We start from the raw sequence: 26744 nt of genomic DNA on the forward strand, positions 1-26744 counted from the left end.
TCCACTGAGTGGTCTTGGACAAGTCACACTCTCTCAGCCTCAGAAGAAGGCAATGGCAAACCCCATCTGAATTATCTTGCCAATTAATAATCTGTGATATACTTGGATTCAAGGCATGAATCTTTAAACAGTTTGGACTGCCATCTTTTGAGAGTTTTTTAGATGTGTATTTCTGCGTATAAGTAGGGATGGACTAGATGGGTTTTGTGTGGCCCCTTCTGACTCTTGATTCTGGGTGAGGTAAGAAAATAGTAGTATTGTATAGTTTTGTATGATTGTATTTTCCTGCATGGCAAGGGTTTGGATTGGATGGCTCTTGCCGTATCTTCCAACTCTGTAACTCTAATGATATTTTGCATTTCCTCAAAGAAAGGCCAGAAAATTTTGGAGCATGTCAGATAATGTGGATACCCTTGATTGTCCTATTAAAATTGCTGATACCTTTTACAAAGCTTTCTCTGTTATGATTTAATGGTTCGGCCTTGTCCCAGCCAAAGAGAGTTGGGGATCGGGTCTCCTGGCAGTCCTTTGCAGCGACGCTGGCAAGTCTGAGAATGAGGTCACGCAGCACCAGCGTGAATGTCAGACGCAAGATGCCACATGTGTCGGATAAAAATAGAAAGTGCATGGAGATGATAGGATCAAGGCTTTGGGAAGATCAGCAGCACTGAATGCTTGTGATCCTCCTGGGCAGGCAAAGAGCATGGCAGCAGCAGGCACGACGCCTCCTGCCCCACGGCTGCAGCGGCTGAGGAGCTCTTCCCTGAGCCATGAGAGCCTATGGGGCTCCCCAGAGGCCTGGTCCACCAAGGAAGAGGCCAGAGCGCGGGTCCTGGTGCTCAACACTGGGGGCACCATTGGCATGGGGGGCAGCGAGTGCGATGGAGGTAAGTGGCGGTGGGCACTTTATTTGCCCCATTTATACCCCACCTTTCTCACCCCGAAGGGGACTCAAGGCGGCTTACACATGGCACAATTCGATGCCCCAAAACACATATAAAATCAAAGCTTAAAATATTAAATATTTTAAAAATTTAGACATAAAAATTTAAACAATTACAACAGTTAAAAATCATGCCAACCAAAAAACCGTGGTCTAAAGCCATTCCAAGGTCATTATACATTTTAGACATCTATTCTTGCACTGCACAGTTATCCTAGAGTACGCAAGGGAGGAATCTTTGGCCAAGAGCTGTTCAACGGTGAAATATGCTGCCTCAGAGTTTGATGGAGTCTCTTCTGGAGGCTTTGAAGCAGAGGCTGGATGGTCATCTATCGGGATTGCTTTGATCATGCTTTCCTTCATGGCAAGGGGTTGGATCGGATAGCCCTTGTGGTCCCTTCCAGCTTCGATTCTGTGAAATCCATCTTCCTCATGATACTGCTGTTTGGATGTTTACTACATTTTTCACTTTCCAAAACATTGGAAGGCTCTTAGCTACAGAATAAGCTTAAACTGAAATATTCTGATACCTCCATATCCTCCAACTGTCCAGAGTTTCAAAACACAGTCGTGATTAATCCTGTGTTTAAAATGGGCCGGTTTCTTACTCCGCCGCCACTTGCCTTGTCCTCGGCTTCGTTTTACATTTTGAACAGAGTTTGAAGTGCAAAAGTATCTTATATTTTGGTGCATCTGCACTTTAGGATTAATGCAGTTTGGTGCCACTTTAACTGCCATGGCTCAATGCTATGGATTCATTTGAGCTGAAGTTTAATAAGGTCTTTAGTCGTCTTCTCTGCCAAACATTGCTAATGCCTCACCAAATAACCAATCCCAAGATTCCATAGCATTCAATCATCCTAGTTAAAGAGATGGCCATCTGCCAGAGTGCTTTGATTGTGTTGTTCCCGCATGGCAGGGGGTTGCACTAGATGGCCTTTTTGAACTCTATTCTATAATTCTAGTGCCAGTTTCTTTATTCCATTTCCCTCCTTTGTTTCCAGCTCCTTTCCAATGCTTCAAACAGAGCTCTCAAACAGCAGAATTAGCTTATCCTCAATTAACTCAGCAAAAAATGGGATGGATTCTTGACCTTCCCAGTAGGCTTAGGCAAATGCAAACTTTTGCAGCATCTCCTAACTTGTGTGTTCTTCTTCATTAATAACTTTTGTCATCTTGACCACATTCTGATGTTCTATGTGTTCTCTTTTTCATCTGTTGACATATTATTCAAAGCAAGGAAGGACAGTCCTTTTTCTGTAGGCTAGCAATGTAAAAAGACATGACACACAAAGAAAGGGTTAAGCAGAGGGAAAAAGAAAACGATGACCGTCTATAGCAGTTCTAAGGAATCTGAAGAAGCCTGTTTATAGCCCTGCTTAGATGTGCATTCATTTTCTCATCTACAGTGTTATAGGAGGCTTTAACCTTCTTATTTTGAGACATTATACTTAATTGAAAATTAACGACCAATTCCTTTTGTGTATCTCTCTCTTTCCAGGGCTTGCTCCTCAGGCCCATAAACTGGTGGAGGCCTTGAAAAAAATGCCTATGTTACACGATGAAGAATATGCCAAGGCCACCAAATTTTATGAATCCTGTCCGTTTGCAGAAAACACTTTGATGCTTCCGTAAGTACGCATAGATATTATGCTTCGAAAAGTTCATTATCTGTGTAAGTACACATGGATATTCTGCTTCAAAAAGTTCATTGCCTGCTAAATCTACAAGTATACAACGAGAGGAGTTTTTCCCACCCAGTTTTGGAATTTTCTAAGCCTGGAAACTTGCCAAGGTTTTATGGGGGAAATGGTACAAGGTGTCTTTCTCCAGCTGGGCTTTTGCTATGTGTGCGCGCTCGCATGTGCCTTCAAATCACCTGCCAGTGTATGGAGATCCAGAGATTTCTAAATATAGAACTACAAATCCAAGGATATCTTAGGATGGCAGTTACAATGGCCTAGAAAAGTTATAATTATGTAATGTGAAATAAAACCTTAATTTGAAACATAAAAGGAGCTATCCAAAGGTCTGGTTCAACTGCTTGGATTCCCTCTCTAAAGTTCAGACTAAAACCTGGAGTGGTTTGCTTACTGTCATAAAGGCCAGCAGAATTGACAGTTGTTTTCAGGCCAGTAACTGGGACACAAAGCCAGCCTAGGAGAACTGTAAATAAGCATTTTGCTCTGTCATGTATCCCACCTACACTGACAGTTTAATGCACTTTGAAGGTAGCTTCAAGCCGCAGCTGCTGGACAATAAAAGCCAACCAAAAATGTGTCAGAGAGCCCTTAATGCTCTATGGTTCGAGTAATCGCCATCCTGACCTCAAATGGTTCCAGGATTGCCTATGTGGTCATCTGCATACTTTGTTTAACACCAATTTGAAACTGATTTAAGGGATCAGTGCAGGTATGTCCAAGGTGAACCAAAGCCTTTCCATTTTTTAACGCCAGGCTTTTGTTTTCCCTTGTGTGCCTCCTTTCCCTCCAAGTGGAAAATGATGGGATCTCCAGGATGTTGTTTCATATATGAGAAAAGCCACCTCCAAAGTGTATATTTCCATTATGTTTAACTATTTTTTCTTACACACTTCTGTCTTATTCAGCCTCTCTAAAAGAAAGAAAAGAGTGATTTACAGAATCCTAGAGTATTCACCACTCCTTGATTCTTGTAACCTGACAACAGATGACTGGGCTAAGATTGCCAAAGATCTCGAGGTATTAGACTACATGAGGTTTCTTATACTTACATATTAAAATACATTGGCAATTTAACATGTCCTCCAGCGATTCTAATTTGACAATTCTGATTAATATGCTTCCCCTTTCTTTCCGCTGCTTTTGAAATGTCCCAGTTTCTGTCTCCTCCTCTCACTTCCCCTCTTTGTTCTCAGCAGCTTTTCCTGGCTTATATGCTTTTCCTCATTAATACCTTCTACCACAGTGACCATGTTCTGATGTTGCTTGGCCACGTATGCCCTAGTTTTTATCTGTGATATCTTGGCGGGTATAACGTTGATGGAGAGCCAGATTGGTGTCGTGGTTTAATTGTGGGATTATAACTTTGGAGACCAGGCTTCAGTTTCCTGCTCAGCTATGGAAACCCACTGAGTGATATGGGACAAGTCACTCTCGTGATCAGTTTGCATTAGGAACACCATAACTATGTAAATAATAATAATAATAATAATAATAATAATAATAATTTATTTGTTACCCACCTCTCCTACAACTTAAGGCGGGGTACAATACAAGCAAAACACATCAACATAAAACACATACATCAAAATACATATATTAGAATACATGGTACAAAGATTATAATACAGTAGTAATAGAATGTACATTTCAAATTTATGGTTTAAAATTGACTGGGTAAGCCAGCCAGAAATGACCTGAAGGCACACAACAACAAGAGCAATGATTTTGATGCAAATTAATGTCAATGGCTCTAAATGCGTGCAGTCTTCTTCTTGAAGTAGCAAACAAACTATCTGCTTGATGACATTTCCAGAATTATATTTGGCACTTTGTGTTTTGTTTCTCAAAACGTTATCCTTCGTATTTTATTTCCCTGTTTCCCCCTATTCCTATGTCTCTCTCTCCCGAGTTTTTAATTAAGTGTTCATGTGACCTGCCCTGGTTTTCATTGTTTTCTCCGATTTGGGTTGTAATATATATTCGATGATTTTGCACTGTTATATTGTGTTATGATTTGCTGTTTATTTTGTTATATTGTATGGTGTCTGGGCATGGCCCCATGTAAGCCGCCCCGAGTCCCCATAGGGGAGATGGTGGCGGGGTATAAATAAAGTTTTATTATTATTATTATTATTATTATTATTATTATTATTATTCTTCAGATTCTTCTGTTACATTTTTATGTAGATGATTTAAGGGTTTATATTTCCTGGTTGTAAACCACTTTGAAATACTTCTGAATGTGTTATATCCATAAATACATATTTTGAGGGTTCAGCTAAGCAAATTCCTCTGGGACTCTGTGGTGTAAGTCTTGCTATTAATTACAATTGGATATTATGTCAGAATTTTTAATTTTTGTTTTGTTCTGATTGCTACACAACCCTGCCTTGCCATTTCTGGGCTGTTCAATCATTTTGTGTTGTTTTTTTGGTTATTATGTACCTTTAAACAAAGTCCAACTTATGAAAACTCTTTCCTGGTATTTTCTGTGTCATTTCCCCATGTCACAGATCCACCAGGGTTTCAACAGGATTACCTGCTCGGGTAGCAGGAAATTCCCCAAAAACTGTCAGGAGTCCATAAGTTCCTGGGGCGGACCATCTTAATGGGTCCCCTACCTCTGCAGACGTTCTGAGTCCCAGCCAGTCTAAACCTGATCATATAATGATCTGTCAATGACAAACAGAACCACAGAGAGCTCCTCCATTCCCACATCAGCATTCCCACCCTCTGTACAAAATATAATGTTTATTGTGTTGTCGAAGGCTTTCATGGCCGGGATCACAGGGTTGTTGTATGTCTTTCGGGCTGTGTGGCCATGTTCCAGAAATATTCTCTCCTGACGTTTCGCCCACATCTATGGCAGGCATCCTCAGAGGTTGTGAGGTATGGAGGTACCTCACAACCTCTGAGGATGCCTGCCATAGATGTGGGCGAAACATCAGGAGAGAATACTTCTGGAACATGGCCACACAGCCCGAAAGACATACAACAACCCTATAATGTTTATGTCTGCTTGTACATACTTGTGTTTGGGAATTATTTACATCAATGTCTTTGATTCTCTTAGACCTACTATGAACAATATGATGGCTTTGTGATCCTTCACGGAACAGACACAATGGCTTATACGGCTGCTGCCCTGTCCTTCATGTGCGAGAACCTTGGTAAACCCATTGTTTTAACAGGAGCTCAGGTACATGAACTTAGCCTGTTCTTGCGGGAAGTTTTTGATTATTATGCTGCTCATCTATCAGATTGTGAGATTCTTTGACTTTGCCTCTATGTTGCAACTTTCTCAGAATTTCCACTACATTAATAGTGCTGTGAGAGATCTGTAAGACTTTTCAAAATGCAATTGAGGGGCTCCATTAAAATTGTTCTCATGGGTGTGTCCAATCAGCGTTGTCATTTATGTCCATTATGGCCTTTTGGAGACTTAAAAATGGTATGTATGCGGTGGCTGGGCTTCTGCAGTGTGTTGTACATTGTGTTACCTTTGTTCCAAACTCAGAAACTTAAGTTAGTTTAAAACATTGCAGCCAGCTTGCTTACTGATGTATCTAGAAGTAATAGTATTACTGTTATATTAACAGTATATTAAGATCACTCCATTGACTGCCAATCGTTTCTGAACGAGGTAAAAACTTTTGATTATTACCATTAATGTGTTGTCGATACCAATATACCTCACAACCCCTGAGGATGTCTGCCATAGATGTGGGTGAAACGTCAGGAGAGAATGCTTCTGGAACATGGCCATACAGCCCAGAAAACTCACAACAACCCTATTACCGGGTTGTTGTATGTCTTTCGGGCTGTGTGGCCATGTTCCAGAAGTATTCTCTCCTGACGTTTCACCCACATCTATGGCAGGCATCCTCAGAGGTTGTGAGGCATGGAGAAACTAGGCAAGGAAGGTTTATATATATCTGTGGAGAGTCCAGGGTGTGACAACCCTATTACCATTAAACTATACATGGTTTGGGTCCATGTTATTTACATATAATCGACTCCATACACTCTGGGTGACATTTACTCCACTCAGGCAGCACTAAGTAGTTGTTGTTGTTGCTGCTGTTTTTGTTTTGTTTGTTTATTTTCCACTTTGTCTCTCTACAAAGGAGACTTAACTAGCAATTGTCACCCAGACCTTTCCTCCAGTTGCCTCCAATTGTGGAATGCCCTGCCAGAAGATATTCAGTGGCTGATACATTCAGTTTAAAATAGCACTAGACACTAATGTCTAGTAGGCCTATCCACATGATTTTTAAATTATGCATTTTTTACTTGATTGCTTTTAATATATATGCTTTAAAAACTGGTATGAATTTTGAGATGACCAATGGAGCCCCCCGTGGTGCAGCAGATTAAACCACTGAGCTGCTGAACTTGCTGACCGAAAAGTTGGTGGTTTGAATCTGGGGAGTGGGATGAGCTCCCATTGTCAGCCCCAGCTTCTTTCAACTTAGCAGTTCAGAAACATGCAAATGTGAGATCAATAGGTACCACTCTGACGGGAAGGTAATGGTACTCATGCCGTCATGCCAGCCACATGACCTTGGAGGTGTCTATGGACAACACCAGCTCTTCGGCTTAGAAATGGAGATGAGCACCAACCCCCAGAGTTGGACATGACCAGACTTAATGTCAGGGGAAAACCTTTACCTTTTATGAATAAGTCAAATGTCATTTTGTGGAGTGGGAAAAGCCTCATAGGATCTGCTGCTTCTGGCTGCTGCTGCCACCATTTCTCCACTCAGGCATTAAAAGGGGCCAGAAGTACTTCTGTAGCAGAGAGAGGGGCGGGGGTTACTGATTCTTTTAGGTTTCCCCAGCATTGCCTTTTTCCACTATATTCAGAAAAGGGGATACAGTGTTCCCTCACTTATTGCTGGGGTTAGGTTCCAGGACCACCCGCAATAAGTGAAAATCCATGAAGTAGGAACACTATATTTTAATATTTATACATTATTTTAGTAGTTATATACTATTTTAAGTCTTTATCAACCAATTGTGTGTTGATAAATCACCTTCTTCTTCTCCTGTTGGCGCTTGGGCTCCTTTTTTTTCCCTTTGGCTTCTCCTTCCTCCCTTCCTTAGGCTGTAAATTGTAATTTTTTATTATTTATAATAGTCTTTTAGAGTTTATTGAAAAACCGTGAAACAACAAATCTGCAAAAAGTGAACTGCGAAGTAGTGAGGGAACACTGTAGTTCCTTTTTTTGGTTAGAGTTAAGGTACAATATTTACATGGACCCACAGATAAGTCAACCCAGATTTTGTGGGTCAGTTGTTTGTCTAAAATGTTTAGACTTTTATATATGTGTGTACATGCAGTTAAGATTTTTACTATGATTATCATGAAGTGCCACAGAATTTTAAAAGAGTCCAGGTGACAATTACCTCCAAACTGGAAAGTGCTCATGTTTGTTCACTCACTTTACCATATATTTTTTTTCTTATCATAAACCATCTTTTCAAAAGTGGGGATGTGAAATACATGTACAGGGTCTTTGGTAGTGCTAGTAGTTTTCTGTTCGGAAAGCACCCTAAATTCCCATGGGATTCCTCTCTTTTGTTGTTTCCTAGGTGCCTATCTATGAATTGAGGAATGATGGGCGTTCTAATCTCCTGGGAGCATTGCTGATTGCGGGACAATTTGTCATTCCGGAGGTTTGTAGTATCAATATTTCTTTGGCTTGTCAGAAAAGATTTAAAATCCTGCCCTTTTCACTACATGTTACCCAAGGCAGCTCACAACATAGATTTGAAAAACAAATATAGGTATATCTCAGTTAATGAAGTAGATGTGTTCAGGGCCATTATTTCATCAATTTAAAAAATATTGTACCAGGGACAGAAATTGCATGGAAGAAATAGGGATATGAGCAGTTTTGCAAGCTTCAGCAATTTTTAAAATTCAGAACTAACAATGCACACATATAAAATAAAATAACAAAGTCTGGTAAGTAAACAAGCATTTTAACCTTTTTAACACACAAAGCTTCAACAATGCATGTAAAAGTGATTTTTCCTCCCTTTTTCTCAACTTTCATGTTGTATTTTAATATGTTGCAATGATTCATAGAGAGATGAAGGCAATACAAACATATACACAATATATATTTTTTTGGTGTCAGGAGCAACTTGAGAAACTTCTAGTCAATTCTGGTGTGAGAGCATTGGCTGTCTACAAGGATATTGCCCAGAGGACGCCCGGATGTTTTACCATCCTGTAGGAGGCTTCTCTCAGGTCCCTGCATGGGAAGCTGGCGCTGACAGATGGGAGCTCACCCCACTCTCTGGATTTGAACTGCCGACCTTTTGGTCAGCAGTCCTGCTGGCACAAGGGTTTAACCGGGAGTCTCTGCAATAAAATGATGATGATTGTTATCATCTTCATCCTCGTATACATGCATGTATATATATTTCTCCTCCCCCCCCCCCCCCCCCCGCCCCATGGTTTGAGATGAAGAATTGCAACATATAAAATTACTATTACTGTATTAGCATTAGTAATAGTAATTGTAATAGTATTTATGGTGGAAGTAGGTGGTGATGCAACTAATCTGATTTCTGATAAATTAGTATGTAGAATACATTACAGTTTTCACAGGATGTGGTTAGTTAAGTTGAACAGAGTGTGGTTTGTACTGAACTGATTGCATGACAGCTCTCCCTCAGGCCTGCTTTTCCTTCCAGGTGTGCCTCTATTTTCACCATAAACTCTACCGGGGAAACAGGGTGACCAAAGTGGACACAGGAAGTTTTGACGCTTTCTGTTCTCCTAATCTGCCTCCTCTGGCAAATGCTGAGGTGGATATGAGAAGTAAGTGGCACTACATTCCTGCAGCTCTGGATCCCCCCATGAGAGCAATTTAATTCTTGAGCTATTTTAAGGTTTGACAGGTTAATATGAGGCCTCACTTCGAATTATTTTTTAAAAACTGACCTGGTTGCAAGCTCATACAATATCAAGAGACAGAGTCAATGTGTTATTTTAGATGGATCTCAGTAGAAGAACAGTGAATTACAAGGCATATCCCCTTTCTTCCTTAGAAGACTTCAGTCACTACAAACTGTGCTTGTGTTTGTGTGTTGATGTCTTTTCCCAATGTCATAGCTCCTCCTTTCTCTTCCTCCCTTCTTGTTTTCTTTCTCCAAGTTGACTGGGGAATTGTATGGCGAGCCACTTCCACCAAGAAGTTCAAGGTCCACACCGAAATGAACAGGAATGTGGGATTGCTGAGGATCTTCCCAGGAATTACTGCAACTACAGTATGTGGTTCAATAAACTACAGGATGAGCATTCCTTATCTGGAATTCAGAAATCCATAATATTCCAGAATCCAATATTATCCACATGGATGGCTGAGATAGTGACATCTTTACTTTCTGGTAGTTCAGAAACAATCTGTGTTTCATGCACAAAATTATTGAAGATAGTGTGTATAAATTTGCCTTCAATCTATTTGTAGAAGGTATATATGAAAGACAAACTAATGTCTCATTAGACTTGGATCCCAACATATTAGGAGCTTATATGCAAATATAAGTATTCAAAAATCTTGGGGGAAAAACTGAAATCCAAAACTCTTCTGGTCTCAAGCATTTTGAATGAGGGATATTTATTCTATATCGGCAATAATTTCACATTTGGCCAGTGCTCTTGTTCCGGTTTTACATTTTGAAATCAAAGGAAAATATGCAGAGAACTTTTATACAAATAGACCAATGTGGTCACTTGAATAATCAGTATAATTTTTCACAACAGTTGATTTAATACAATTTCATTAATGCTGAATAATATCCAAAATTTTCTTGTTTATAGAGCCTAGTATCCTTCTTGACGTATTCATTCCATATTGAACTCCATACTTCCCCCAAAGTTCAGAATTTCCACTGACGTTGAATTTTAATATTAAGGAAATTACAGTGCTGAGTACATATAAACATACTGAAGGACTGAACCCGGAGCATCCCTGCTTTTATACATGTGTGTTCCCCACTACTGTAGAATGCTCAGTTCTCCAGCTTAAGAAAATGCGTGGAAATTAATGACTTAGGCCATCTATGTGTTACATATTGATTTTTTAATCTACCTAAATATGGATTGTATTTTTGATTAAGGATTTTTAAAAAAAATTTTTAGAATTGATCTAAATAACATAATGAATAATTAAATCTAGTATTACAGGCATTGGTGTGAGTAATCTTAATATTCTCTTTTCTTAAATTAATGTAAAACATCTTTCTAAGAAGGAGATACAATACGCCCTCTGTATCTGTGGAATTGATATATGCAGTTTCATTTATCCATAGTTTCACTTATTCCCTTAGGGCCTCCCGTACAAGTTAGACCTTCTTCTCAGTTCTTCTGCATTCACCCCATTGAAATGTATAGGATTTGCTATTTATCCATGGTTTCAGGAATCCCCACGAAGTCCAGGAACGTATCCCTCACAAATATGGAGGTCATAATGTATCAGATTCTGGAGGTCTGAGCTATTATTTTGTTTGTTGAGATGGAACACAACGGTTTTTGATACAAGTATTTTATACATTTACATCACTATCTCAACATGTAATCACTCCCTTTTCATTAATGTCTTAATCACAATAGGTGAGGGCTTTTCTCCAGCATCCAATGGAAGGGATAGTATTAGAAACGTATGGCTGTGGCAATGCCCCAAATAACCGTCCTGATTTGTTGGAAGAGTTGAGGCAAGCGACGGAGAGGAACGTGGTGATCCTAAACTGCACGCAGTGTTTGCGAGGTTCTGTGGCTCCAACTTATGCAACCGGACAGGTGAAGGAAGCAATGAAATTTTAAGTAATTTTTGGTTTTGTGCAACTAGTAGGATTGGGCTCCACATTGTGAAAATATCTTCCAAGGGAAACCCTATTAAGATGACCCTTTCCTTATTGTGTTTCCAGAAGCTGGCAAGGCCTTTATTCGGGCCTTTTGTCATTCTTTATATACTTTATAACTAGCAGTCACCTTAGTTCTGCATTCACTTTTTATTATATGTGTATTGATGTTGAGTTTTAAGGTATTTATTTATGTGCACATTTTATTGCTGCATTGTGTTACCTACTGTTTTAAATCACTGTTTTTATGATGTTATGTTGTTATGCTGGGCATTTCCCTGTTGTAAGCTGCCGCGAGTCCCTTCAGGGAGATGGTGGCGAGATACAAGAATAAAGTATTATTATTATTATTATTATTATTATTATTATTATTATTATTATTATTATTATTATTCTAAAAGCCAGAGGATGCAAAAAAACAGTTAGAAAAGTAGTGGGAGGATGTTTTAAACTTCTGTTCTAGGTTGTGAGGAATTAGGATGGAGTGGCAGCAAATACAGTTCTTATAGTAGAAAGATATTTGGAGCAAGGACCTAAACAGAAAATACTGTTTACATGTGAAAAAGATCTTGGAGTCGTCATGGACAACAAGTTAAAGATCAGCCAACAATGTGATGCGGCGGCTAAAAAAGCCAATGTGTGATGAGTCATGGGCCATGTAGTCCCATTCCTGGCATTGTAGTGCCAGATGAAGAGGAAAACTTGGGTTTTTCACCGTTTCAGTCAGATTTGGAACTCTCCCAGCCAGATTTGGGAACCTTGCACCTGCAAGAGATTTGTCTTCCAGAAGTCTGTCAAACAAGCCCTGAGCCTAAATCTCCTGTGTTTTCTCGCCATGATTTTTGTAAACAACAGAGAGGAGTCGATCAGGCGTCTCGCAGGAGTGCTAGGATAGCTGCTAAGCATTCAGCTGATTAAGCCTGCTTCCCATGGGAAAGTTTAGGGAGTCATGCATCTGGACTCAGAAAATAGCTTTCGTTTCTGGTTCTCCAGAGAACTGCTCTTGGGCGGGAAAACGGGACCCTATTTAGGTGTTTTACCCACAAAGGGATCTTGCGGAGTCAATTCGTCAGCAACCGGAGTAGCGTGTGTGGACAGCTACTCCGCTTCCAAGCCTCCGTTCCTGTCGCCAAGCCTTCGTTCCCAGCTTTGTTTACTCCACGAATCCTGCCTTGCTTTCTAAGACTCAGCCTCGTCTTGTTTCCCGGATTTTACCAAGAAATTACCACGGATCTTGCTCTTGTTCCTTGTTTCCTTGTTGCCTTGAATCAAGCCTCGTTTTTCCAAGAATCAAGTTACTTCCTAGCCTCGCTCAAGTTTCATGGACTAAAAGACCTTGTCATCTCCCCTCACTTTGCCTGGCAAAGTGAGTGTTTCGGTTATTGGATTACAACTTTGGACCTTAATATTTCATATTGGACGTTGTTTCTTTGGACTAATTTTGACCTTTCCTGAAAGGTCTAATTCTGGACTATTTTCTACACTTGTTTTTATTAACTTTATATATTCCTTCAATAAAGATATTAGATAGATTCTGGCCTCTGTGTATGGTTATTGGTGCTCTGCAGCCTGGGTCTTGACACAATGGTATTTTGGCCTGCATAAATAGGAATCTAGTGTCTAGATTTTACTCCTCTATTCTGCCTTGTTCAGACCACGCCTGGAATACTGTGTCCAATTCTGGGCACCACAATTGAAGGGAGATGTTGACAAGCTGGAAAGCGTCCAGAGGAGGGCAATTAAAAGGATCAATGGTCTGGAGAACAAGCCCTATGAGGAGTGGCTTAAAGAACTGGGCATGTGTAGCCTGCAGAAGAGAAGGCTGAGAGGAGACATGATAGCCATGTACAAATATATGAGGGGAAGTCATAGGGAGGAGGGAACAAACTTGTTTTCTGCTGCCCTGCAGACTAGGACGCGGAACAGTGGCTTCAAACTACAGGAAAGGAGATTCCACCTGAACATCAGGAAGAACTTCCTCATTGTGAGAGCTGTTCGTCAGTGGAACTCTCTGCCCCCGGACTGTGGTGGAGGCTCCTTCCTTGGAGGCTTTTAAGCAGAGGCTGGACGGCCATCTGTCGGGGATGCTTTGAATGCGATTTCCTGTTTCTTGGCAGGGGGTTGGACTGGATGGCCCACGAGGTCTCTTCCAACTCTATGATTCTATGACTACATTCGGTGACATGGATCATGGGATAAACTATGTTTGTGTTTTGTCACAGTAGTTAGGTTAATTGCACCCAACATTTTACGACAGATTATTTTGTTATTTCTAGGACCTTACTCATGTTGGAGTGATTTCAGGAGGGGATATGACTCCCGAAGCATCTTTGGCAAAGCTGTCGTATGTGTTGGGGAAAAAGGAGCTTTCTTGGAAAGAAAAGAAGCAGGTAAAGCCTCAGAATCACAGCTTTTAAAAAAAGAGAGAGAAATTCAGATTACAACTTGACTTCTGTTTCTTTGGAAGTTAGGTTTGACTGTAGTGGTTTGTGTCTTAATTATGCCCCACTTCGACTACTGTAATGCGTTCCGCATGCTTGAAAAGTATTCATAAGCTACAATTAGTGCAAAATGTGGAGGCGAGTCTGTCTAGGGTCCACTCTAGAGAATGCATTGTCATTGTCTTGCATCAGCCGCACTGGCTCCCAGTCTGATTCAAGGTTTTTCTTCTGCTTTACAAAGCTTCACATGGCTTAGGGCCAGGATAACCGAAAGATTGCTTCTCTTGCATAAGTGGGCCAGAAATTTGAAATCTGCAATGAAGGGTCCCATCATACTCCAAGACATTAGGTTGATGAACACAGTTATATTTGTGAGTTTCATAGATTTGATTAAAATGTTCTCTCTAGTGATCTCTATGTGCCCCAGTTTTTAAAGCAAGTCGTGAGAATTATAATTCTATTCTTGTTTGTTTTTCCAGAGAAGTTTTGATCTCTTTCTCTCTTTCTCACTTTTGCATCTCCAGATGCTGTGCGACAATCTCAGAGGTGAAATGTCTTCTGTGTTCATAGGAACCCAGTACTCCTTAAGTAACAGCATCTTTATCAAAGTGATGGCCAAATTTATAAGTCTTAACTGCAAAGAGGTAAATGCAGAGACCAAACTCTGTTGTTGTTTGTGTTGCTGAAGGCTTTCATGGCTGGAATCACAGGGTTGTTGTATGTTTTCCGGGCTGTATGGCCATGTTCCAGAAGTATTCTCTCCTGGCGTTTTGCCCACATCAATGGCAGGCATCCTCAGAGGTTGTGAGGTATATTGGGGAAAAAAAAACTGAACAAAGGATTCCCCCAGGCAGGAAGAAGTCAGGACATAAAGTTTGCAAGGCCATTAATGCTAAAAAAGATGATTAATTACAACATTCACACTGGCCTCCAACAGAAAAGAGTTCTTTCTCCCACCCTGGACCTTCCACAGATATATAAACCTTCCTTGCTGAGTTTTTTCCAATATACCTCACAACCTCTGAGGATGCCTGCCATAGATGTGGGTGAAACGTCAGGAGATAATACTTCTGGAACATGGCCATACAGCCTGGAAAACACACAACAACTCTGTTGTTGTTGTTGTTGTTGTTGTTGTGTGCCTTTAGGACATTTACATTATGGAAATACACATCTTAAATGAAAACTTTCCAGTACTATACTGATAGTTAAGAAAGAAACCTAAAACTGAATTCTCCTGAATGTGTTCATTCCTTTACTTTTTTATATGAATTATTTCTGTGCTTCCCATGTAAATTAATATAATCTCCTTAATACAATCTCCACATTTATCTGGGGATATTACATCAATGTATGGGATATTGTATTTTTTTAGCTATACACAGATATCTATCTATATATAATGTGTGTATGCTCATGTAATCAATACTTTGAAAAGTTTTTGGGTTTTGTAGGAACTTGGAGTGTTGATCCCATCTTTGGCTTGTGCTGCTGCTAAAACTGGTGACATGGATGCACTGAAAGCCATCGAAGAAGCGGTAAATATAAATAGTTGAATCCTGTTCAGGGGAATTATAACATTGAGACTTATTAGAGTAACCCTAGTATAACGGCTGGACTCGAAGTCCATGGGGCACAAATCAGTGCCTGGGTAAGATTCAGCTGAAACTATAGCTCAAAACTGTCTAACCTATTTTCCTCCAATCTGGCACCACCGCTAATGTTGACCTACAACACGCTTGAGGAGGGAGCAATCTTGTTATGTGCTGTTTCAGAGACTAAGGCATGGAACAATTCATTCATACAACATCATTTCATGGCAGTTGAAATGGTGGGCACTATTGGGTGGTGGGGAAGGGGGTATAAGACAGCTTGACTACTCTATTTTGCAATCATTATCTAAGCCTCTAAGCAGTGTTGTTTTCCAGGATGGAGATGGTTTTAGCTTTAGAATTACTAGTTATTAAATTTACATATTCTGCCAACATTTCACAAATGAAAACTGGGATACATGTGATACATACAAAAAGGTGAGAGTGTGGTTAAGATGGCAAAAGTTATTAAGTTATTAATGAGGGAAAGCACACATGGGGGCAATGTGGCCACATTTAGGTAAAGGTTTCCCCCTGACATTAAATTTGTAAGCCAAAGAGCCAGCATTGTCTGTAGACACCTCCAAGGTCATGTGACTGGCATGATTGCATGGAGCACCTTTACCTTCCCACTGGAGCAGTACCTATTGATCTCATATTTGCATGTTTTTGAACTGCTAGGTTGGCAGAAGCTGGGGCTAACATCGGGAGCTCACCCCGTTCCCCAGATTCGAACGCCAGCTCAGCAATTTAACCCTCTGCTTAACTTTTTGAGGAAGAAAAAGATTCTGCTTCTTTCTTTCCTCCCTCCCTACTGAGCTAATTGAATGAAAACTATTTTTGTGCTTTGAACTCACTTTACTGCCATTGAAATAAACGGCGGATTAAATGAAAAAATGGAAAGAGAAGAGAGAAACCTGGGACATTATAAAATAAGCTGAAACAATGAGATGGCCGATGATTAATCAGAATTTTCCCTGCAAACCAGGGCACTTGGAGGGTATGTATCTATGGCTTCTTTTAGCTGAAATAAATGTGAAAGGAAAACAAAAGTAGCATCTGGAATACAAGCTGCAGTCTTTGGAGAGAGAGAGAAAGTAAGGACAATAATAAGCCGAGAAAAGTTGTTATCTGGAGATCTGATGTGAAATAATTAGCTTGGTTGTCTGTTGGAATTTTAGGCTCTGCCTACATTTGTACTGATTCTGTATATTTGTATATGAGGTCAACTTATTACGTAATGCCATATAGAAAGGGATCTCAGGACTCATAGATCTAAGTCCATCTGAACTCATGTTAGTTATATTCTTTAAACTGGAGAAGCCAGAATTCACTTGGTAATAAATTGAGTATTTTTTTCTAACAGGAATCTACAGAATTGCCATAAATCCACTATCTGTTCAGCCTATTATTGCACCATAGTAGTTCTTCTCATTGCTAACAGATGGGAGTATATATTATTTCTCTTTTGCAGGGGGGAAATCTGAGCTGTGAAGATTATGACGGGCGCACCCCACTTCATGTGGCATCAAGCGAAGGACATGTTCACTTAACTGAGTACCTCTTGAAAAGCGGGGCAAGCGTCCATGCCAAAGACAGATATGGTGCCACCCCTTTGATGAATACTATTGAATTCAGGTGGGAAATGTAGGAAAGATACTCAATATTCCTCCTAAACATTGTGGTTTTTCCCCCTCTAAAAGGAGTCATTGTCTGTTTTTTCTTTTAAAAGTATGTCAGATTAATGTAAAGCATTATAGGTTTTAAGCATCAACTACTATATGCTTTTTTTTCAAAAAAGAAGAGATCTTGAACTTTGGGTTCAAGAAATTGTTCTTGTTGTTGTTGGCAATAATGATATTGAGGTTTTCTGTCATTTTCCCCTTTTGTTCCATAAAGGCACCTTGAAATCATACAGCTGCTTCGTGAAACAGGAGCTCACCTTTCCAATGAAGAGCTGGAATATGTTGGGACCAAACTCTGCCTGTAAGAAAAACAAAATTAAACCTCAGAACACAAGAAGAGCTTCTTTGGTGCACCAAATGTCTATTAACCCAGCATCTTGCTTCTCACTAGCCAACGATATGCCTATGAGAGGCTCAACAGAAAGGGCTCTAAGTAGTTGTCCTTTTCACTTTTTCCTACTCAGCAGCTGGTATTCAGTGATGTATTTAAGCTAAATATGCACTCAAGTAATAGCATGGGAATGTCTGTCCAGGCTTTACACTACAGGGTGTTTGTCCCATGTAAGAGTATAAGCATATTTTGCAACCAATGTGATACTCAGTTACGGTCAATTCCTTCAAATCTTGTCCATGCTTTTCTCCCATGTGAGACTGTTATGGAAGTTAGTGGAATAGTTATACCATTCCACTAACTTCAAGGTCCTAGGTAAACTGATTTGGAAAGCACCTTAACTTTTTCTTCTTCCTAAGGAATATGCTCCTTTAGAAATCTATGTGAGTGATTGAAACAAGATAAGTCTAAATTTTTGGGGAAGTCTGTGATGCAAGAGTGACTGAAAAGAGGAGGTTGGCATAAATTTCCCGTAGACTTTGGAGATGAACAAGAATCTGATAGGCTCAGTCCACTATGATGCAACTTTCAGTGCCATGGTTACATCTTATATCATTTCGGGGATTTGTAATTTAATACTTAGAGTTCTCTGTGAAAGAGAATATTTCTAGTCAGGGAGAATGACAGCACTAGAGCTTTCAGTCAGAATTCTGAATAGCTCACATATTCCAGGATTCTTTACAATGGAACCATGACAGTTATCAGACGGCTAGAGCTTAGTGTGATATATGTCTTCATATCTCAGACTTATTATCCAGTGACAGCTTTTTAAAGCTGGACTGCAGTTCCCATCAATCATCACCATTAACTGTTGGCTATGGATGATGAGAGTCGCAGTCCAACCATTTCCATGGAGCCACACATTCTTCATCCCTGTTCTTAAGAAAACTGAATCATAGATTAATTAATTCTGTCCTTCTAGTTCTATTATTGTGTGCCTGGACGTATTTGCAGTTCTTACAGTTCTAACCATCCTATATTTGTGTTAGAAGCAACTTGAGAACATACTGCAAGTGACTGCAAGTTTTGGTATGAGAGAATTGGCCGTCCACCGAGACGTTGCCCAGGGGATGCCTGGATGTGTTAGCTAGGAGGCTTCTCTCATGTCCCCACAAGCTAGAGCTGACAGATGGAAGCACACCCCGTCTCGCGGATTCGAACTGGCAACCTTCAGTTCGGCAACCCAACCTTCAGGTCAGCAGTTCAACCGGCACAAGAGTTTAACTCATTGAGCTACCACGGCTCCACCCTATGCTTGAGTGTTACTAGATCACAGTTTTTCCTCATATGCTCAAACAGTTGCTTATATTGTTCTTCAGAACAATGGAGGGCATCCTAGTGATAAACTAAATTCTAGAGTTGCATGGGATTTCACACAAACATATTGATTTAAGAAGCTCCATTATGTGGAAAACAGTTTTGCAGAACATGTTCATGATTTAAACATATCTTAGCTCAGAACTACTAGTCTTCTGCTTTCTTTTCTATTGACTTGATTGAGAATTGTTTTGCAAGGTTCACTACATATAAAAAAGTTATGCCAATAGGGAATGGGAAATCACATAAAAGATGCTTGTTTTTTAAAACATATATATCTATATCCCTTATTCTCAGTCTCGCTGCTAAAGGAGATGTGGATGGATTGATGGCTTGGCATCTTGCAGGTGTAGATATGGAATGCATGGATTATGCTGGCAGAACACCTTTCCAAGTAGTAAGTATATATGATGTAAAACAGTTCTAAGCTTATGTGTACAGTAGATCCTCCACTTTCATGGGAGTCAGGTGCAAAAGATCCCCATGAATGTGGAAAATCCATAAACACCACTATTTAGGAACCTCTAGTTCCTTCAGCCCAACTCTGTGGTACATTTCCAGCAGTCAACCCACAAATGTGGAGTTGTCCTCCATTTTCATCCACCCCTCATTTGGTGTATAATATGTTATAATAAAAAGCAATTCACCAAAACCATACCCGGATGATGCTCTGAACTGATGGGAGATTGCCAAGCTCCATGCAGACCAATTCAACTGTGCTCAACATGTTGAGTTGCAGGTGGGAGAGGGCTTGCCTTTCCTTTTAACACCTTTGACATTTTCCTGAATTTTAAAAATTTAGCATGTTCTGATGCATTTGTAGGCAACTATGACAAACAACAATCAAATTTTGGACTTCCTGACTCAGCTGAAATCAAACTGAGGTATGTGTTCAAAATGCTTAACTTTTCTGTAATTTTGCATGGGTGTTTGCTGTAATTGTATTGATGTCAAAACTTCAATCAGAGGATCAGAGAATCAGAGTTGGATGAGGCCAAAGTTGGTTGGTTTAATTCAGTGCTACTCATAAAAGTGGTCTGTGGACTGGTGCCATTGTGGCACATGTTCTGATATGGAGGGCTGACTGTATTCTTTTACCAATATAGAACTACATTTGATTAGGAGTAGAAACAAGTCTGCTGAGAAGAACCTTTGTTATTGGAGGCTTCCAAATACTGTAAATAAATAGAAAAAAAAATTGATAGGCCCTTTCAAAGCAGATTCGATAATATTTCATTCACTAAAGTTTGAGAGGAATTTGGACACACAAAGTGAATTTACCTTGATTCAAGAATCTGTCTTGTTGCAAAAACCGCAACACAACCACATGGAAGGCAGCCAGGAACAGCCATTCCTTGAGTGGCTTCAAAGGATCCAGAATAATCACTCGTATGTTTTATCCCCTGATAACAAGAAGGAGCTTTGGAAATGTAGAAATTTTCCCAAGGCACTATTCAGGCTTGCAAACTCTAATGTTACTTGTAAATTGGCAATGCCTTGATGGTAAAGTTAGTCCAATTTGGAAAAGTTTCCACCCACTAGACACAGGTCTAAATACAGTAAAGTCCTGCTTATCCAACCTTGGCTCATCCAACGTTCTGTATTATCCAACGCAGTCTGCCTCCCGCCTGGATCCACAGCTGTTTCTCTAGGCAGACATTCTATTTTTATTGCAATGTTTTGGTGCCAAGTTAGTAAATACAGTAATTACCGCATAACGTTACCGTTTATTGAACTGCTTTTTATGTTGTAAAACATGCTGTTTTGGTGCTTAATTTGTAAAATCCTAACGTAATTTGATGTTTAATAGGCTTTTCCTTAACCCCTCCTTATTATCTAACATTTTTGCTTATCCAGCGTTCTGCTGGCCCATTTATGTTGGATCAGCGAGACTCTACTGTAGTACTAGGGCACATCTTGTGATACATTTTGTTTTGTATGCAGGCAGCTACGGTAATTTTCCCCAAGGTGTGTTCTATATCTTTACTTCCTTTGAATAATTTCATTTTTATTGTTTGTATTTTTATCCCACCTTCCTCCAGCACTGTAGCCTTCTAGGATGTAGTTCTTCCAAATTCTCCGCTTTGGGATTCTCTTGTCACTTTTAATTTCTCAAATGCTAATTCTCCTTCTCTTCTGTTTTTTCTATGTTATGCCTGTTAGAACCCATATAAAAGGTAAAGATTTCCCCTTGACCTTAAGTCTAGTCGTGTCCAACTCTGGGGGGTGGTACCATCTCAATTTCTAAGCCAAAGAGCTAGCATTGTCCACAGACGCCTCCAAGGTCATGTGGCCGACATGACCTCATGGAGTGCCGTTACCTTCCCACCAGAGCGGTACCTATTGATGTACTCACATTTGCATGTTTTCGAACTGCTAGGTTGGCAGAAGCTGAGGCTAACAGCGGGGGCTCACCCCGCTCCCCTTTTGGTCAGTAAGTTCAGCAACTCAGAGATTTAACCCGCTATACCATTGCGGGCTCCCAGAACCCATATAGGTAAAGGTAAAAGTTTTCCCCTGACATTAAGTGCAGTCATGACCGACTCTGGGGGTTGGTGCTCATCTCCATTTCTAAGCCAAAGAGCCGGCGTCATCCGTAGACACCTCTAAGGTCATGGGGCTGGCATGACTGCATGGAGCACCATTACCTTCCCGCCGGAGCGGTACCTATTGATCTACTCACATTTGCATGTTTTCGAACTGCTAGGTTGGCAGGAGTTGGGGCTAACAGCGGACACTCAATCCGCTCCCGGGATTTGAACCTGGGACCTTTCAATCTGCAAGTTCAGCAACTCAGCGCTTTAACACACTGCGCCACCACCAGGGCCCAGAACCCATATAACGGTTCATATATAATGATGTTACATGTTTCTCTCTTTTTTTTTACAGTGCTGCTTCTTAGCATATACACATTTTATCCACAAGTTATAAAAGAGAACCCATACAGTGGTTCATATATAATGGTTTTATATGTTTCTCTTTTATAACTTGTGCATAAAATGTGTATATGCTAAGAAGAAGCCTTGTAAAAAAATTAAGTTATAATTTTTATTTAAATGTTTGTCCTAGCTATTCCCATGCTCCCTATTTGAGAAGTAGCTGTATTAACGTTTATTAAAACGCAATGCATATGTCTGCTATGGACCTACTAGATGCCTGGTAAATTTGCTTTTACCTCTGCAGTGCTCATTAGATATGTGTATATTATATTTGTACATGCTGAATTTGTATGATTTGTTGTAGAAGTTACAATTAACCATTCTCTCTCTGCTTTCTCCTTGCAGAATCTTCAAAATGACTGTTCTGAAGAAATTTCTAATAAAAAGACGATTGAATGTGTGATCTGTATATTGGATTTCTATACTAGGAAAAAAAAACTTGGAGGAACTGTCCTAGACAGACTGATAGTCTGTTTCCCAGAAAAAAGCAGTGACATTTATAAGAATCTAAAAGAATTCGTTTCTTTTTGTATTTTTGTTATAACATTTCTGTCTTGTCATGTATCGCAGATTCCTGGGGCAATGTATAAATCAAATCAAGTTTTAAAATGTAGGACAAATTAATTTTAAAACAATAAGAAATATTTTTTGCCATCTAAGAATACATTTTGAGGAATTTAGCAGTTGAATGAATTAACATAATTTAAAACTTGTACAAATGTGGGCAAAATTATAGTTCTCAAAGATATACAGTAGAGTCTCACTTATCCAAGCTAAACAGGCTGACAGAAGCTTGGATAAGCGAATATGTTGGATAATAAGGAGGGCTTATTATTATAGGAAAAGCCTATTAAACATCAAATTAGGTTATGATTTTACAAATTAAGCACCAAAACATCATGTTATACAACACATTTGACAGAAAAAGTAGTTCAATACGCAGTAATGTTATGTTGTAATTACTGTATTTACAAATTTAGCACCAAAATATCACGATATATTGAAAACATTGACTACAAAAATGGCTTGGATAATCCAGAGGCTTGGATAAGCGAGGCTTGGATAAGTGAGACTCTACTGTAATAACAAGTCATATCTTAGCCTGACACCTGAAAGATGAAGTGAAGGAAACATAACTGAGCAATGAAATGTGATTATCCGTAATATTGTCACTGAATCATGGTATTTTTATTCACTTGCAGATTGAAAAACATAATTGCAGGGCCTCTTGCAGCTATAACCACAAAAAGTCCTTATTTTACTTTTAGAAATGAGAAAGGAGAAATGGCTTTTAAAATTATAAAGACAATAGTAGCTTTTATTTATTTAACTTGTCAGAAGCAAATTCACGATACAGTAATAATGTATTTAAAAATACAGGCTTTTAGCCTGCCACGTTTGGACTCTCACTTGCTGAGGTGTTCCTGCGAGTATCTCTGTAGATCTCAGGAAGCTGTGTCTTGATTTAAGGTGTTGGCATGCTGGGTGATATCCAAACAGGGGATAGGACAGAGATGTCAATGCCTTGATCCTTTCACTGCAGGCTGCTACTTTCCGACGGATGTCAGATGTTGCAATATTGGCTAAACAGTATAATTTCTCCAGTGGTGTAGGGCGTAGACATCCTGTGATAATGTGGCATGTCTCATTAAGAGCCACATCCACTGTTTTAACGTGGTGAGATGTGTTCCACTCTGGCACGCGTATTCAGCAGCAGAGTAGCAGATGCAGATGTCTTCACTGTATCTGGTTGTGATCCCCAGGTTGTGCCAGTCAGCTTTCATATGATATTATTTCTAGCACTCACTTTTTGCTTGAAAAAGCAGGACAGGACAAGCAATGCTTCTTGTAAGTCAGATAGTAGCTAATATCACCACTAAAATAAATAAACTTACAGAAGAGATAATTAAAAAAAATATCAATCGGATTAATAAAAGAAGGTCATAATTGTATGCTCAGACTTCCAAGTAATGATACCTGAGAATGCTGGACAGAAGTGTCTTTTTAATATTCAAAAAATCATGCTAAAAATCTAAAATCTACTTTTAAAATACATGCCAGTTGTGTCTCAGAAGAACCAGCTGTTCAAAAAAAGCATGACATCATTTATCAAATGTACAGGATTACAAAAGACCCTTAAAAGTTTTGTCCCAGTTTTTGCAATCCTGTGGCTATTACTAGCAGACTAAATCAAAACAAAAGGCTCATAAACAGAGCACACCCACTTCTCAGCATAGCTACTGTGCCCATAACTGGTTTGCATATTTTCCGCACTTGGCAGAAGCAGTGAAAAAGCAGGACAGGACAAAAAAATTATTCAGAGTGTTATGCTTCCATTTTTCCCAATAGCAATAAAAACAGAAACTGTAAAGGGATCTTGTATGGAGCATGTTAGAGATTGAGGACTCTAAATCGGACATTTAATCTGTGGCTGATCTGGAATAGTAATGCTCCAAAGATAACTACACACTCTGTTCATAACCTGAAGTAGCAGCAGGGTGAAGTTGAGGTGGTCCAATAGGGCCAATACGGGTTTGATCTTATATTGCTCTACTGCTACTGGATGCCACAGAGCTCCATGGGAACTCCCAGCTGTCACAGGTGCCTATGCTGAGATCAGGAAAGGTGCCAGACAGCGAGGGAGAAGGAAGGGCTATTGTGCAGGGAAAAAGGAAAAATGAGATTTTGTGGAGAGTGGACTAGTTTGCATTGGTCCCACTTAAGCTGTCCACTCTCCGTCCAAACTGTGGTGCTGCTTCAGAGTTTTGCCCACACTCTGGAGCAGGGGTCCTCAAACTTTTTAAGTGGAGGGCCGATTCATGGTCCCTCAGATTGTTGAGGGGCCGAATTATCATTTGGAAAAAAAATGAACAAATTCCTATGCACATGTCTTATTTGTAGTGCAAAAAACCCCCCCAAAAACCCAACAACAATCATTTACTTATTTATTTATTTACTACATTTATACCCCACCTTCTCTCATCCCAAAGGGGAATCAGAGAGGCTTACAAGTTGTATGTACATACAATATATTATATTATTAGCATAGCACAATATTAGCATTATATATTACTATATTGCACTATACCATTATACTGTAATATTACTAGTAATATTGCATTTAATATATAATATACTAGCTTTGCCCGGCCACGTGTTGCTGTGGCTGGGACTTATTTTTTCTTTTCTTTTTGTTGTATGAACGTAGAGGCGTGGATGAGAGGTTGTGCTGTCAATTTCCAAGATTGTGGGGCGTTTAGTTTAGTTGTGTTGTCCGATGCCGTGATTCCATTACCCTTATATATATATAGATAATTAATATTATTATATTATACAATATTATTATATTGTATTATTATTATTAGCCGTCCTGAGTCCCCTATTGGGTGAGAAGGGCGGGGCAGAAATACTGTAATTAATAAATAAATATTATATTATATTGTACTACATTATAATATTTATTATCAATATTATATGTATACACAATATATTATATTATTACCATATCATTCATTTACAATATTTCATTTACAATATTGGTAAATGGAAAAACAATACAATATTTAAAAATAAAAATAATTTTAACTAATATACTGTAAACTTACCAGGATTTAAGTGGGAAGTGTGGGCCTGCTTCTGGCCAATGAGATAATCAAGTAGGATTGTTGTTTTTGTGCCTTCAAGTCATTTCAGACTTTGGGCGAGCCTAAGTCTAAAACTGAGGGCGGGGGGCCAGATAAATGGCCTTGGAGGGCCACATCTGGGCCCCGGGCCTTAGTAAACCCAGTTTACCCCATAATAAGAACTGGATGTTCTTAGATGTGATGAAGAGGGTCTTAATGGTGAGTTCAGGCTATTCAATCCATGTAGACCACTGCTTTTTAAACGGTGGGTCCTTACCCCAAATGGGGTCCCCTTAGCTCAGTGTTAGGGTCCTGAAAAATTTGGCAACAATAAAAGTTTTCTGAACGCTTTAGACGTTTACACGAATCTGTTGAGCAGTGTTTACAGTGGACTCTGCAGAAGATGCTTTAGCTCTACTTCATAAATGGGAAATCAGCCTGTTTAACAAACCTTGTAAATGCTGATTTATCAATAAATGTTCCAGTATTATACTTATTTTATATACTTATATACTTGATTCAAGCTCTATAATGCAATCTTGCAGGAGTTTCTTGTTAACTGTCATAGGAGGAAGTGTACTCTACATTACCATCTTCACACACCCCTGCTGTCTAATTTTGTTACTGAAATATTCCATTTTATTTTCCACATACATTGTCATCAGGATGTTATTTCACACTGTAGCCCAATTTTCTGGAAGAAAACAGTTCGAACACTGAAAAAAACACTTTTGAACTAATTTTCAGTTGTAAGTCAGCATCTAGTAACTATGAAATATAAAATATTGAATTTGAGGCAAGTTCTACAATTAGAAAAACTAACAGATCTCATGGCTGCAAAGTTTAACTGTACTCTATGCTATCAGTCTAAATAGCATGCAAATGAATTACATGCCTGAATTATTTTCATAATTTGAAGATGATATTATTTTATTTCATTTCTTTTACTGCTGCTTTTTCCTTAGCTCTGATGAAAACTACTTGCACTTCTTTATGATTGGCACAGGAAATCTGGAATTCTCATTTCAAGTTGTATTGTGTTGTCGCAGGCTATCACAACCTCTGAGGATGCCTGCCATAGATGTGGGCGAAACGTCAGGAGAGAATACTTCTGGAACATGGCCACACAGCCCAAAAGACATACAACAACCCTCAAGTTGTATTTCCTGAGCCCAGTCTGCTAAGCATGGTCCCTCAACTTCTTATTCTGCAATACTGTACTGGGTGTCCTGT

General features: G+C 39.5%; 1 protein-coding gene across 2 annotated transcripts; it reads left to right on the forward strand.

Moving 5' to 3' along the window:
• The first annotated feature begins 526 nt into the window (after window positions 1–526).
• LOC100559230 (60 kDa lysophospholipase) lies at window positions 527–26003 on the forward strand. Of its 2 annotated transcripts, XM_062968534.1 has the most exons (16): window positions 527–887; window positions 2445–2574; window positions 3552–3663; window positions 5720–5845; window positions 8242–8325; window positions 9355–9481; window positions 9818–9930; window positions 11276–11461; window positions 13800–13913; window positions 14489–14608; window positions 15419–15502; window positions 17031–17194; window positions 17456–17542; window positions 19247–19346; window positions 19773–19833; window positions 22234–26003. In XM_062968534.1, exons 1-15 carry the CDS (start codon window positions 704–706, stop codon window positions 19830–19832), a joined length of 1791 nt encoding a protein of 596 aa, XP_062824604.1. In that variant the 5' UTR covers window positions 527–703; the 3' UTR covers window position 19833; window positions 22234–26003. The 2 variants fall into 2 exon arrangements, with proteins under 2 accessions (XP_062824604.1, XP_062824605.1); XM_062968535.1 differs by lacking the exon at window positions 11276–11461.
• Window positions 26004–26744: the final 741 nt, after the last annotated feature.

The sequence above is a fragment of the Anolis carolinensis genome, chromosome 1 (assembly GCF_035594765.1).
Source record: "Anolis carolinensis isolate JA03-04 chromosome 1, rAnoCar3.1.pri, whole genome shotgun sequence".
Lineage (NCBI taxonomy): Eukaryota > Metazoa > Chordata > Lepidosauria > Squamata > Dactyloidae > Anolis > Anolis carolinensis.

What these genes read in the sequence shown, in the direction of transcription:
- LOC100559230 (XM_062968534.1), top strand. Translation starts at nt 704, where the DNA reads ATGGCAGCAGCAGGCACGACGCCTCCTGCCCCACGGCTGCAGCGGCTG. An exon ending in AGATTGCCAAAGATCTCGAG is followed by an intron (nt 3,664 to 5,719) that starts GTATTAGACTAC and finishes TGATTCTCTTAG; the next exon opens with ACCTACTATGAACAATATGA. An exon ending in CTTGGAAAGAAAAGAAGCAG is followed by an intron (nt 13,914 to 14,488) that starts GTAAAGCCTCAG and finishes TTGCATCTCCAG; the next exon opens with ATGCTGTGCGACAATCTCAG.